Raw genomic sequence first — 14,623 nt, 5'->3', positions numbered from 1 at the left:
CTCGTTCTTAGGAGAGTTTCACTGCAGTTTTGAGGAGGATCCCGTCTGTATGTTCACTCAGGACAAGAACGATGACTTCGACTGGACGAGACACAGCGCAGCCACACGTGACACCAAATACACGCCCAACACGGGGCCCAGCGGGGACCGCAGCGGCTCCAAACAGGGTACGAGCATCTGAGGCCTTCAGGACAGAATCAGTGTCTTCAGAAGCTGCTCTTCACAGACATCAGAGTCTCTCTCACCGAGCAGCTCATCATGACTGATATTAATTATTTATACAAATTATTTTAGAAATATTCATTTATTTTCAATATATGATAAACTATGTCAATGTATGTATTTTACAGAATAAACCAGAAATATTGTATATGAAATATATTTAAACATTTTTCAGCACCAATACTCCAGTAAAATATTTTGTAAATCTCTTACTGTAAATGTATCAAAACTTAATGTTTGATTAGTAATATGCATTGCTAAGAACTTCATTTGGACAACTTTAAAGATGATTTTCTCAGTATTGAGTTTTTTTTTTTTTTTGCACCCTCAGATTCCAGATTTCTGAAGCGAATCAAAGTTGTCCTGAAACACGAAAGCATTTTGGTTTTAGGTTTTAGGACAACCAAAGGTTTTGATCCACTTAAAATGTTTGTGTGTGTGTGTCTTTCTGTGTGTATGTGTGTGCGTGCGTGTGTGAGTGTGTGTGTGTGTTTGTGTATGTGTGTGTGTGTGTGTGCGCGTGTGTGTTTCTATATCTGTGTATGTCAACTGGTAGAGCATTGCGTTATTAAGCGCAAGGTTGGGGGTTCGATTCCCCGGTAGCACATGAAAAGTAATAATTGATAGCCTGAATGCACTGTAAGTCGCTTTGGATAAAAGCATCTGCTAAATGTAATTATATATATATATGCATGTGTATATATTACGTGTGTTACAGTAGTTTCTATACTGTGTGTAAGTACTGTATGTGTCTCATTGTAGTGTTTTGTGTTGATCAGGTTTCTTCATGTACATCGAGACGTCCAGACCTCGTAAAGACGGTGACAGGGCGCGTCTCCTGAGCCCCACGTTTAATGTGGCCCCCAGAAACCCCTACAGCATCACCATCCCGCCGGTGTACTGCTTCAGCTTCTACTACCACATGTACGGCAAACACATCGGTAAGAGCCTCAGACTCCATCAACTAACATCTCAGACTTGCATCTTAGTCTGGGACAAGAAATCATTCCTGTGTTTGAAACTGGGTGTTTATTGTTTTTATTTTAATTTTTTCATTTGACTTCAGTAATTTTAACATTTCATTTTAGATTTTTTGTGTGAATCTTTAAGTAGTTTGACTTCCACGAAAGAGAGTTTTAAAAATCAATGAGCACTTTGAATCTGCATGGATAAAGATATATTTGTTGTGCATATGGTTGAATGACAAAGCTGTGACAAAAACTCTGCTCACAGCTGATTAATTGAACTCACTTCAGTTTGCCTTTGGACTTTTTTCTGTCTGTGTTTGTTTACTGGATTAAATCCCAGAACTCACAGCAAACACTCGCCATCACAGCGCTTCCATTAGCCGCGTTCCTCATGCCATCCAGAACCACCACAACTCCTCATTTCATCTCTAAACCAGATGTTTTATCCTCACGGAGCAGCTGCTGGAATATAATGAGAAAGGAGTCGATTTAAAACTCTATGGTTTCATCCTCTCTTCCTCCACCCTCTCAGTTTTCAGCTCAGGACACAGACTCTGCTGCTGATACTCTTTGCTCCACTCTAGCACCTTGCTTAAACAACCTTTGCCCCTTTTATCCAGATCAGCACGCACCACCCCATGCCCCCTGGCTGTCTGATGTTCCCTGGGAACAACGCTCTAGAGAGGAAATGGCATAAATAAAAATTCTCTACTGACCTTAGTATGTATCAGTCACTCCTCTTCTCCTTCTTTGTAAGACTCTCCACTTCTAAAACGACATACTACCACAACAAAATGAACAACTGTTCTGACTCTCGCACGATCCGATCCCCACTCACCTCCTTCAGGCTAGTTCTTCTTCAGTCATACCTTCACTTTCTCACATTATCAACACCTCTCTTAACTCTGGTACATTTCCCTCAGCATTCAACCAGGCTCAGTGAACCCTGCCGCTTAAGAAAACCTCTCTAAATCCAGCACCTTTAGAAAACGACCTCCCTTCTTCCATTCATTGCGAAGAGCCTTGAGCAAGTTCCTTGCACAGAACAACCTCCTGGACAATAAACAATCTGTCTTCAGAAGTGGCCACTCAACTGAGACTGACCTGCTCTCGGTTACTGAAGCCCTGCGACTGGCAAGAGCAACTTCAAAATCCTCAGTACTCATCTTACTGGACCTGTCTGCTGCTTTTGACACTGTTAATCACCAGATTATCCTGTCCACCCTCAGAAAGATAGGCATCTTTGGAACCGCACTCCTGTGGTTTAAGCCTTACCTCTCAGGTAGGTCCTCAGGGTGTCTTGGAGGGGTGAGGTTTCTGAGTCACAAATTTTTGCTACTGGTGTTCCTCAAGGCTCAGTGCTTGGACCACTTCTCTTCTCCATCTACATGACATCATTAGGATCTGTCATTCAGAAGTATGGCTTTTCCTATCATTGCTTTGCTGTTGACACTCAACTCAGATGATCTCAAATACAAGGCACTGATGTTTGCCTACAAGACAACCATTGGCGCTGCACCAATATTCTTAAACTCGCTAGTTTAGACCTACGCTCCCTCCAGTAGTTTGCATTCTGCAAGTGAATGATGCCTTGTGGTGCCATCCCAAAGAGGCACAAAATCACTCTCATGGACCTTTTCCTGGACTGCTCCCAGCTGCTTTATTTTATTTTTTATTTTGTTTATTTTTTAACCATGTGAATGTTATATTAACAAACCCTTCAGTAGAAATCTTCAGAACATTAAGAGGAATCAAACTCTAAGTTTTGATATATGTAAGTGCTGCTGAAGTGGAGGAAATCTTTTTGAAGATGTGTTGGAACTGACGATTAATTGTCGATTATTGCCTTCAGATTTTCACACATCTTTCCCAAGTACCCAAATCAAGCATGAGTGTTAGTTTACCATCCTACAGCTTTGACCAAGTAGAAACCAAGTACATTCGATTGATTTGCAATTTGACTTGCGCTCTTCAGCTCTTCTGTCGGATGACACTGAGGAGGTCAGTTGTTAAATGAATTGATCGTATTTTCCCTCAGGCACTCTGAATGCATTTGTGAAGCAGAAAGGTCAGTCGACTTCAGATGCCGGTCCAGTCTGGTCTCTCAGCGGGAACCAAGGGGACCGATGGAGACAAGCCAAAATTAGCATCCATCCCACTGCCTCCTTCCAGGTGAGCGAACTGCACAGGTAACACAGAGACATTCACATTCATTCAGTATCTATAAAGCATTTATGCTAGGTTAAGGGTCAGTTTTCAAGGAATTTTTTATTTTTATTCATCAATGACACAATACATTTCTATATTTTCTACATTCGATATTTTGAAAATATCATATTAGCACATCCTCTCATATCTTACAGAAGCTGATATCGAATCCAGAAGAGACTCTTGAGACGAGCTTTATTTTGTTTGTGCTCCATTTCCATCACACAGGTGATATTCGAGGGCATCCGCGGCCCCGGGATCGAGGGGGACATCGCCATCGATGATGTCACACTCGAGGAGGGGGAGTGTCCGGACCCTCCGTCCAATCGTATGTATCGCGCATGCATCTCCATGGTAACCAGGCCGTAATTGCATGTAGCACAATTTGGTCCAGGAGAGCTCAGTAATTACAGGAGAACAAACAGCGAGAAAGACGGAAATGAGGCCAGGTAATGGCCTGGAATTGACAAGAGCGGCAGTGAGAGCGAAACATCACAGCAAACGAAAAACCTTCCTCCTGTCCCCCTGAAGTGAAGCTATGTGTTAATCATTGTTATTAGGCATCAGGGTTTCCATTATTATCCAAAGCTGCGTGACTGGAAGAGACGTCTCGTATCGATCTCACCATGAGAGGTGTTTGTGTCGTAAATACAAGCATCAAATGCTGCAGTAATAACATGCACTGGAGGATGATTATGAAACACAGAAATACAGTTCAGGCATTTACGAACAACCATGTGTATGAAAAAACATTAGAGAGAGATGCTATTAAATGCTGTTTCCTGCGTCAAGCAAGCATTAACTCTTTCCCCATCAATGGTTTTTTTTTTTAAGTTGACAGTCACCGCCAGCAATTTTTTCCAAAACAAATCATAATATTTTGTTGCATTAATATTGTACGTTTTTCATTCTGGTTCTTATGAGAGCACCTGGAGATTTGGTTTGGTGCTCACACTGCAACCATTAAATATAACTATTAAAAATTAAAGATTAATAGGAATAATTGTATTAGTGGACTTAAAAAAATAAATAAATAAACTTATGAATTTATGAATTTACCAGTTTTTTTTTTTTCCAAAGCAACTTACTTTGCATTCAGAATATAAATTTATATTATATTATATTTATAATCGGTATGTGTGTTCCCTGGGCTTTGAACCCACAACCTTTTGTGATGTTAACACAAGGCTCTACCACTGAGCCACAGGAACACTACAATAAACAACACAGTAAATTTCAATAATATCATTATATATTGAAATAAAATGTGAGTGTTAAAATTATTTTTACCGTACTTAAAAATACAATGCTAATATTTACATTACATTTTTTATATTTATATGAATTTTAATACTTTTCAAACCTAAACTCAGCAAGCTTTTATTTTGGCGGATTTCTGGGAAGTCAGATTTATGCTTTCACATTCTCACAATGGAAATCTTACACAGTTTATTAGAGTTAGTCAATCTAAAATGCTGATTGTGCATTAACAATCAAATAAATGAGTGGCGCCTCCTACTGTATAACAGTGGAAACACAAAAAGCTGGAAAATTCCCTCAATGCCAGGTAAAGATTTAAAGGGACAGTTCACCCAAAAATTTTAACTCTGTCATTATATACTCACTCTTATGTCACTCCAAACCTATACGAGTTTTCGATTTCTATTAAGCGCAAAAGAAGATATTTTGGAGAATGTTGGTATTCAAACAGTTGATTTTAGCCATTTAACTCTATAGCAGTTTTTCCAAACGATGGAATTTAATGGCAACCATCAACAGTATAGTAACAAACTTACATCCATTCAGATTTTGCAATGGCAGAGCAACTCCCACACACAGATGACAGTACCAGGCATCATGCTGGTTAGTTTGACCTGGTTATCTGGTTAGTGCTAACCTCTTTCTCTGTGTTTCCTCCAGCGATCAAAGGAGCGGCGGCACACAGCGTCTCCAGTATATGGCCACTGAGGGTCACGCTGTTTTTTACCCTAATCATCGGTCAGAGGTGACGCTCCTCGTGAGAAAAGACTCCTCAATATTTAATCACCAAAGATTCATGCTTTCGGATCGCGGAGGAGGCACAACATCGGAATGAAACAACAACAAACAGAAAAGTAATAACTAATGCTTAAAATAATAATCTGCCGAGATGCACCAATGTGTGGAATCAACCAAGGATTTGAACGTTGACCTCAAAAGCACAACGAATACTTCGCAATCTGGATTTACCTGAAAGCAGTTTTGCGAAAGAAAACTGAGTTTTACACACCATTCCCCTTCCCTTTTTCCATCTTGAGATGTTGTTTTCTGGTGCTTTGGAGTACAATCAACAAAACATCTCATCCTCTGGTTGATCTTCTCTTGAATTGTTCTGGGTTTGGTTTTGGATCGGTGCTTTAAAATGCAAATAAAACAGACCCTCGTTTCGCTTTATTCCCCGACTCCAGTAGCAGCCTGATTTCTCAACACTGTGCTCACGTTCTCAAGCGAAGAACCTTGCGTTTTTTGGCGTCCGTGACGGTGGAAACTCAGTTCGTCGTCGTTGCCAGCACCAGTTGAGTGACATTAAAAAAAGAAGTGCCTTCAGGTTAAAAACCGATCCGTTAGCCTGGCCATCGACACCAAACGTCCATGTTTCTAACATCTCCGATGGGCTATTTTATACTCATTTCTATCGCCCCCAAAGTGCTGGAATGCGCGACTGCGAGCGTCACGTACGAACAATCGCGAACGCACGATGTTTGGCTGCTGGAGGACGATGTACGGACGAATGTCACGCTTTCCATCCTCGGCTGTCATGCCTCTGTCATTTATACACCGAACAATGTGCATTCTGAGAGAAAAAATACAAAATATTAATAATTGTAATAATATTTTATTACTCTATCCAGAATGTGTCTCAGCTTTTACAAACGAACTGTGAAAATCGGTGGCGGTATCTACCCGAGCGCTACTTTTTATTAAGAGTGTTGTAAAAAAAAACGTGTTATGAAAATGTTTTGACAAGAAACTGTGTCTCGATCTCGATCTGATTTATGTTGAAATGTTCCGACTTTGCTGTCTTTATTTCTCGTCGTCTCCCTTGCATCGCTGAGAATATCAAAAACGGGCAGAAAACGCTGGTTTGGTAACTGTACAACTTGTATATGTAAAGAAGCTCTGTTCATTTGAGATTTATATGAGATGTTTTATGTATGAGTCAAAGGAAGCACAACATTTAGGATTCAGTCGTTTATAAACATCATCATATATGTGACGTCCTCCTACAAAACCAATGTCAGAATATAACGACGCTGCAAGCTCACTAAGAATTAATTTAAAAAAAGTTAAAATAAACATTGCACAGGCTGCTTTATAATAAATTTGGGTTTCACAATGAATGATGGTGTGATGCGGCAGGTGTCACCTCAGTAGCCGTTTCATAATAGAAATGTTTAATATTCTGCAATGCATTACTTTAGTGACAAATAACATGAGATTAAAAACGCCAGCCATGAAGTCCTGAACCATAATGTGCAATTTCCTTCCCTGCGCCCCAAAACCACCTTTAATTTGTGAATCAGCGGGAGGCTAATAACGAAGCCTGATTATTCTCCTGGACCTCACATATATGTGCTGCTGTGTAGCATAGTTTAAAACAGAGTCACTACATCATGTAAAAGATTCATTCACCGTACAATGACTGATTGTTACAGGACTTCAGAATCATCCGTCTGATGAATCACGAGTCAAATACACTCTTTATGAGTCTTTATGATGTATAGAAACAGACATCAACAATGAAGGAAATACTAATGATGTTAAACAAGGGCTGAAGACATCTTAGTTTGTTTCTGGATGTACTGGACGCATTTGTGATGATCTGCTGATGAACATGAACAGGCGTTCGCAGTGATTGTGATTCGTTCGAGTGAATCACTTCAAACTCTACGATTCCTCAGTTGCTTTAAAACCATTAAACCATGTGTTTCTGACATTCACATGTTTTTTATTAAAAATGCTATGTACTGTAGGTAAATATTGCTGTTTATTATTCTGTGTTGTTGGTGTGTATAAATGAAAACGTTCCTCAATCATTTTTCTTTGTGTTTGTTTAGTGAGAAACTGGTGCAAACATGCCTTGATTGTTTGGATTCGATTATAACTGTTTTAATATTATGTTTGAACATCATTATATTGAGTAATTTGGATAATTGTAAGGTCCACAGCTCGAATGCCAGGATTACATTTTGGTAATATTTGGTTAATTCAGTCCTTCTATTGCACAAAATAAAAAGTAAAATAAAATTGCATACACCTTTTGCATTTCATGGTTGATAGAACAATTAAAAATGTCACATTTACCAATAAAACTCAGACCTAAAAGTGTGTGTTCAAAGTCATTTCAGACAAATTAATAATAATACTAATAATAATAATAATGTGAATCCACGGTGTGTTTATGATGTAGATGGATCTGATCTGATGTCCTGTAACAGCCGTTCAGTCATTATACTCACGCAGTTTCCAGTAATGCTTCCTTTCACTGTATTTCTTTGGATTTACCATTTTTGTGTCATTCTTGCAACTAATGAAGAAAAATAAAGAACGCTATTTTACATCAGTGTTGTTGAAACACATTGCCAGAAATCTTTCTTGTTCCTGCAGTGTTTTACAGGTTCATTAGACATTGTGCAAGTCTTTGTTTAGTCACAAAACAAAAAAAAAAGCAGATAGATTTCTACATATAGTTTACTACGGGGCATGTTGTCACAATGGGAGCTGTTACTTAGTTGAGTAGATTTGCATAAAAGTTTAAATATTATCAATATTTTCCACAAGATTTAAATCCATTAGGCTATTTATTGTCTTTTCACCAAAATTTAAGTAATTCTTGAAAAAGTAACAATAATAATTTAACCTACTAAAACTTAAAAAGTTTGTATAGTCAAATTGGCTGTACAAGGAACTTGAACAAATTATAAAAAAATACTATTTAACTTAAAAATGTTATTATTTGAGTTAAAGTAATGAGAAAACAAGTGCCAAGACTTATTTTATTACAGTAAAACAGAGTTATTTTAGTAACATTGAGATACTAATATAGTTTGTTAATATTTTGCATTTAATTTTTTTATTTTCTATGCTTGTTAATTCTAAATAAAGTAGTGTTTTTGTGAAATATGTCTATATAGTTTTCATATTTTTTTCAGTTTTAGTCATTTTAGAGCATCAAGTTAAACTGTTTAAAAATGAAAAAGCTAGCTAAAATAAGTTTAATGTTTTTATATTATATTATATTATATTATATTATATTATATTATATTATATTATATTATATTATATTATATTATATTATATTATATTATATTTTTATTCATTCATTCAGTTGGTGTTTATCTCAAGTAACATTTTTTTTGGTTTGGTTGTAGTTTTTATTTCCGTTAACTATAAGCAGAAACATTCTGAATGTGTATTTCTGATGATGCTGGTGTCCGGACGCACTGCAGGTGTGTGTCTCTGGTTCTGTGCTCGTTAATGGTCTCTGGACTCTTGATCTTGTGCTGCTGAAGTGTTTTAGTGACCATTAGATGTTAGATGTATTGAGTTCACATCAACAGTGTGTGTGTGTGTGTGTGTGTGTGAGAGAGAGAGAGAGAGAGAGAGAGAGAGAGAGAGAATGGGGGAGTGTGTGTGTGTGTGTGTGTGTGTGAGAGAGAAAGAGAGAGAGAGAATGAGGGAGTGTGTGTGTGTGTGTGAGAGAGAGAGAATGAGGGAGTGTGTGTGTGTGTGTGTGTGTGTGTGTGTGTGTGTGTGAATAAATAAATAAATAAATAAATAAATAGTAATTGCAGCCTTTTATTTCTGGCTTTTTTACTTCTTTTCTCATATAAACTCATAAAGATTTTCAAGATATAAATGCAGAATTTGCACAATTCTATGAATTCTGAGAAGACAAAAAAAGTACATACAGTATTGGTAAAAGAATAAAACACTACATATTTTATATCAACAATTTTTATCTCACAATTATTTTCTGTAAATTTAGAATTGCAAGAAAAAATGTAAATCTTGGTAATTTTTTATCATGGGATTTTATTATTATTATTATTGATGAGCTCAAATTTCTGGACTTTTTGTGCAAGATTTCTGAATTGAAATCTTTTTACATAATTTTTTTTGTATTTATACAGTTGCGATGCATCATAACACGTCTCTGAGGAAGCAACATCAGATGCGTCCATCAAACCAGGATTGAACCAGGATTCTTCATTTGTGAAGCCATTAAAACACACGAGTTTAACAGATTCTCATGGAGATCGATGCACTCGTTTCAGTGCATCAGTAAATCAGGACTAAAATGTTACAAATAATGTCAAAAAATCATCATCAGGTAGCCCTGATAATACTGAACAAATGTTTTTACCTGTATTCTTCTGCAGGTTTACTAGTGCAAAATGTACCTTTTTAGGGTTGTGTTCTGTGTGAATCTGTGTTAAAGTGTAATGTATTTTTAGCCAGAAAATGCAAGTGAGGCGATATTTCATTACCGAGATAATCTACATGATGTGAAACTAGCTCACAGTTACATTAGAGTTTTGGGTTCTAGATTATGTTGAATAGTGTTTGTTACTGTTCCACATGTTTAACACCACATTACTCCATTGTGAAGATATGTACTGTATAAAAAGTTTTTCACTGTAGTAGTCCAACTCTGAAACCAGACCAAACAAAAATGAGTTGAGCCTTAGTTGTGGCAGAATTAAAATGTTTTCTTTTTATCTTTCCATGATTTGTGCGTGTTGTTCTGAACCACAGTTTCATTTTAAACATCACAATCGTATTGTATTGTCATGCATGATTGTAAAGAGTTTTGTGTGTTTCAGTCTCTGGATTTTTTTGCAAACAGAACTGCTGTAATGTTAGCGAGCTCTTTGTGTTCTCTGCTTTACTGCGTTTATATACGTCAGATTTCTAGTCTACGGCAGCCACGGAGTGCAAAAGAAATTTATAAATGCAAACAAGAAATGACGGAGAAATTAGACATTACAGAGAATTAAGAAATTACTACACATGAAATGCATAAAAAAATATATTTATTGCGGCCACAATTTAAAATTAATTGGCCCCCCCTATTGGCCCTGGCCCATTTGCACGAGCATACCCTGCATGCCCAGATGCTACGCCACGATTCTTTTTTCAACTGTTCAACAGAAGCTCTAAGCGACCATGCAGTATAACTTTTTCCTTCTTGTTTTCTTGTTATACCAATTTATTTTTCTCATTATCTCAACATAACGAAAGTTTGTTTTCTCGTTATAACGACTTAATATTCTCTAAGAAGTTACAAAACTATTAATTCAGTTTTGTTCTATAATGTTGTAAAGGTTTTTTTTCTACACACACACACACACACACACACACTGAACATGAACACTCTTTTCAAACAGAAGCTTGTAACACACATGATATCACAGCATATGTCACAGCATATAATGACTACTAAAAATTACAAATTATATATAATTTTATTTCAAATAAAGGGGAAATTAAAAGTGAGTTTAATCCAAGCACCTCAATAAAAGATCTTAGAATAGTCCTGAAGTGTTTGCAGTGTTGTTTTGAAATGTTAATTAAAAAAGCAAAAAGTTTAGTGTACTGTCTTTGGAAAAAGCAACAGTGATTGATCAGCCTTTATTTATGTACGGTATTGTAGACGTTATTACCTAGGGGAAGCAAAATGAGCTAATTATTACAGTAAGAGCGTCTGCATGGCTGTCCATCAGATGCCTGTCAAAGTTGAGTTCATTACTATAGAAACAGTAAAACTGTTATGTTGTTATTATGAGAAAACAAAATTTCGTTATGTCGAGATAACGAAAAATTTAAGTCGTTATAACAAGAAAACGACTTTCGTCATGTTGAGATAACGAGAAAATTAAGTTGTTAAAACGAGAAAATGACTTTCGTCATGTTGAGATAACGAGAAAATTAAGTTGTTAAAACGAGAAAATGACTTTCGTCATGTTGAGATAACGAGAAAATTAAGTCGTTATAATGAGAAAATGACTTTCGTTATGTCAAGATAACGAGAAAATGACGTTGTTGTAACGAGAAAATGACTTTTGTTATGACGAGAAAATGAAGTTGTTATAACGAGAAAATGACTTTCGTCATGTTGAGATAACGAGAAAATGACGTCGTTGTAATGAGAAAATGACTTTCGTTATGACGAGATGACGAGAAAATTAAGTCGTTATAACGAGAAAACAACTTTCGTTATGTCGAGATAATTAAGTCGTTATAATGAGAAAAAGTCTTTCGTTATGTCGAAATAATGAGATAATTAAGTCGTTATAATGAGAAAACAAGAAGGCCGCTTAGACGTTCCGTACACTTAAGACATAACCGACAGTTTTTTTGAACATAGTAATCAAGAAGGGTATTTTCACATATTTTTTCTGTATTTCTCGGCACAAGAGCAAAAGGAACACTTTCGTGACGACACGCAGCAGCGTTCTGTAAACTGTCCTGAGCGACTTCTTAGACTGACCTCAGACGTTTGAGAAACCCCCCACTTGAAACCGACACTTGACTGTCTGAAATATGAAATCATGTTCATCTGCATTATATTCCTGAGTTCATACAGTCAGAGCTCAGATGTGTGTTTTCATGATTTCTGTGATCCTGTATTTCAGCAGATATCATCTACAGTATGAACTACAGCAGTACAGATTATTACAGTAAAATTAATTTAATAAAAAACTCATAGTTCATATTTATTTACAATTAATTTTAGTAACATTTTATTTCATAATGTACAGTGTGTGGACATGACCACAAAGGCAGGGAGACACTCCAGTCAAAAAGAGAGTTTATTGACTCACAACTACTGGTGACATTAAAGTTGATCGTCCTCACAGAGACCCAAACCAGAACTAACTCCTGAGAGGTCAAGTACGCCCCTTTTACACTCGAGGGTCAAACCATCCCAAATTACAGGAAAACACTTCCCCCCGAACCATGCTGCAGTCATGACCCCGAGGAAAAAACTGATCAACTTTGAAAAAGTAGCTACAAAATAAACCTTTTAGGTGTTTCTTTTCCATGACCGAATGTGCACCTTAGCACAACAAACACACAATAGAAAACAAATATTCATATCAATGATGTAAAATAAACAAATACTGTATAAACCAGAAAAAAAAAAAATAATAAAATAAAAGGGCATAGCCCAAAGATTAAAAATAAATACAGTAAAAAGCTGATGATATGTTAGATTACTGTAAAACTGTATCATATTCATTCAGAATTATGTGTGTGTACACAGTACAGATGAAATAAACTGAACCATTGGTTGTGATCAGATGAGTGTGAAAAAGAGCCCAGGAACGGATCAGACTGTATTCTGATGATGATGATGATGATGAAGATGATGCTGGTGTCTGGTCTCTGTGATGTTGTGTTCTCTGAATAACATCTGAATGAACATCACAGGTCCGTCTGGATCACGTGAGACTAGAAATCACAAACATATAGAAATATTCTCATTGGTTTGGATTTATAGTTTTTTCTATAATCACACATCTGTAAATATGTAGTACATCTAGTGCAGAAAGTCTGATGAATCTGTCTGAAAGTGATATTTTATGACTGGAGTGTGACGGTTAAAAAATAATGATCAAACGCTTACAATCCGGCTTTAGTGTCTCCATACTGTTCCATCTCCCAAGTATCTCTCTGCTTTTCTCTTGTGATCCAGTCATTTCTGTTTCATTCCTGTCCTCCATTTCTCTCTGTGTCCTGGTGTTTTGTGGTGGTTCCTGATGCTCCAGCAGATTTCTCTGTGTGTTTTTGTTTTTGTCTACATCACATTTATACCTAATTTGCAGACAACACAACAAAAATAGTTCAACAATGAATCAAACATCAGTTTATGTCAAACTCAGATGAAGTCGTCCATCCTAGAAACACAGTGGGGCCAAAATAATTAAAATTAGTATTTCCAGCAGATACATTTTTATTATTTCTATCTTTTGTTGTAGTGTCTCCTATGAGTTTCCATTTCCAAACATTAATTTGAGACAGACTTTCTGGAAGCGTCTGGGAGACACAGTTGTTCAGATTGAGTCTGTCTCAGTTTGTTCTGTTTCTTCATGTGACTCCAGACAGACTGAAGATGATCAGATCACATCTCTGTGTGCAGCACACACATCTCACTGCATTATTAATATAAATGACACAATCAGTATTTGGAAACTGATATTTCCATCTGACACACTACAGCAAAAGATAGAAATAACTGACTTCAAACCAGTTTTAGCAGCTGAAAATATTAAGTGTTGGAAATATTATGACCACCACTGTATCGTTTTTATTTATGTATTCATTTTCTGACAGTATTTTCTAAAAATGAAATAATAAAAAAAACTCAATCAATCTAAACCTCCCTCTGGAGAAATGAGTACATAGGCCTATTAAATGAGTTAATGCTTCATTTGCATGTTTAAGCATAGCATTACAAAAACTTTTAACATAAAATCTTTTGCATCTCTTAATTGAAGTCAATTTATTTGAGCAACATTTCAATAAACACATTTATTTGACTAATTAAAAAATACTAATTATGAAGCTAAAATAAATAGTTTGAAACCCAATTTTTTTTATTTTTCAGTGTAATATTGATCATAATTCCTAGGAGACAAATGAAATCTATCACATTGAATATCACAATGACAGATTTTACTAGTCTCTGTGTGGTGATGTAAAAAGTGTTTGTGTCTCCAGATTTACACTTCAGTTTCACTGAATACAAACAGCAATGTTCAGATTGAAATAAATCAGTGAAATACAACAAACAATGAAATATAGAAGAGTGTAATGACCTTGTGAAGATCTGAAGAGAGAGACATATCCATCTAATAATAATAATAAACATATTCATCGGGATGGGTCTCAAGTCTAGGAGTCCATCAGTGTGTTTTAACAGATTGTAGATCCTGAAATCTAAAGTCCATTACGGTTCATTATCTACAGAAGAGCCAAGACTGATGACTGATATAATGCTGAGAAACTCATTTCATAATGTAAAACAAACAATACACAAATTATTGAAATATGAAGAACACAATATTTACAAAATTTACAGAAAGCTAAAAAGATGCTCATTATGCACTGACGAACAGGAGTGTATGTACAATCATATTTTCTAGAGACATTAGGGAGAAATTACAGTTCTTCTGTTC

General features: G+C 36.3%; 1 protein-coding gene and 1 long non-coding RNA gene across 3 annotated transcripts in view; one reads left to right on the top strand and one right to left on the bottom strand.

Moving 5' to 3' along the window:
• The window catches only part of LOC127984000 (MAM domain-containing glycosylphosphatidylinositol anchor protein 2-like), an 82,870-nt gene extending 74,874 nt beyond the window's left edge, over positions 1 to 7,996 (top strand). For both annotated transcript variants that reach the window (XM_052586449.1, XM_052586448.1), the window contains exons 13-17: positions 12 to 167; positions 1,002 to 1,163; positions 3,229 to 3,362; positions 3,627 to 3,726; positions 5,319 to 7,996. In XM_052586449.1, the coding sequence (XP_052442409.1) occupies positions 12 to 167; positions 1,002 to 1,163; positions 3,229 to 3,362; positions 3,627 to 3,726; positions 5,319 to 5,407 (641 nt within the window). In that variant the 3' untranslated portion in view covers positions 5,408 to 7,996. The remainder of the gene's footprint in view (positions 1 to 11; positions 168 to 1,001; positions 1,164 to 3,228; positions 3,363 to 3,626; positions 3,727 to 5,318) is intronic.
• Positions 7,997 to 12,235: 4,239 nt separating this feature from the next.
• LOC127984009 (uncharacterized) lies at positions 12,236 to 14,291 on the bottom strand. The gene is made up of 3 exons (XR_008160520.1): positions 14,264 to 14,291; positions 13,072 to 13,259; positions 12,236 to 12,896 (listed from the first exon to the last, which is right to left on the bottom strand). It is a non-coding gene; the product is annotated as an uncharacterized LOC127984009 (long non-coding RNA).
• Between the last annotated feature and the right edge of the window lie 332 nt (positions 14,292 to 14,623).

Source organism: Carassius gibelio, chromosome B20 (assembly GCF_023724105.1).
Source record: "Carassius gibelio isolate Cgi1373 ecotype wild population from Czech Republic chromosome B20, carGib1.2-hapl.c, whole genome shotgun sequence".
NCBI classification, from domain to species: Eukaryota; Metazoa; Chordata; class Actinopteri; order Cypriniformes; family Cyprinidae; genus Carassius; species Carassius gibelio.
This window is presented reverse-complemented; position numbering and strand designations above follow the sequence as displayed.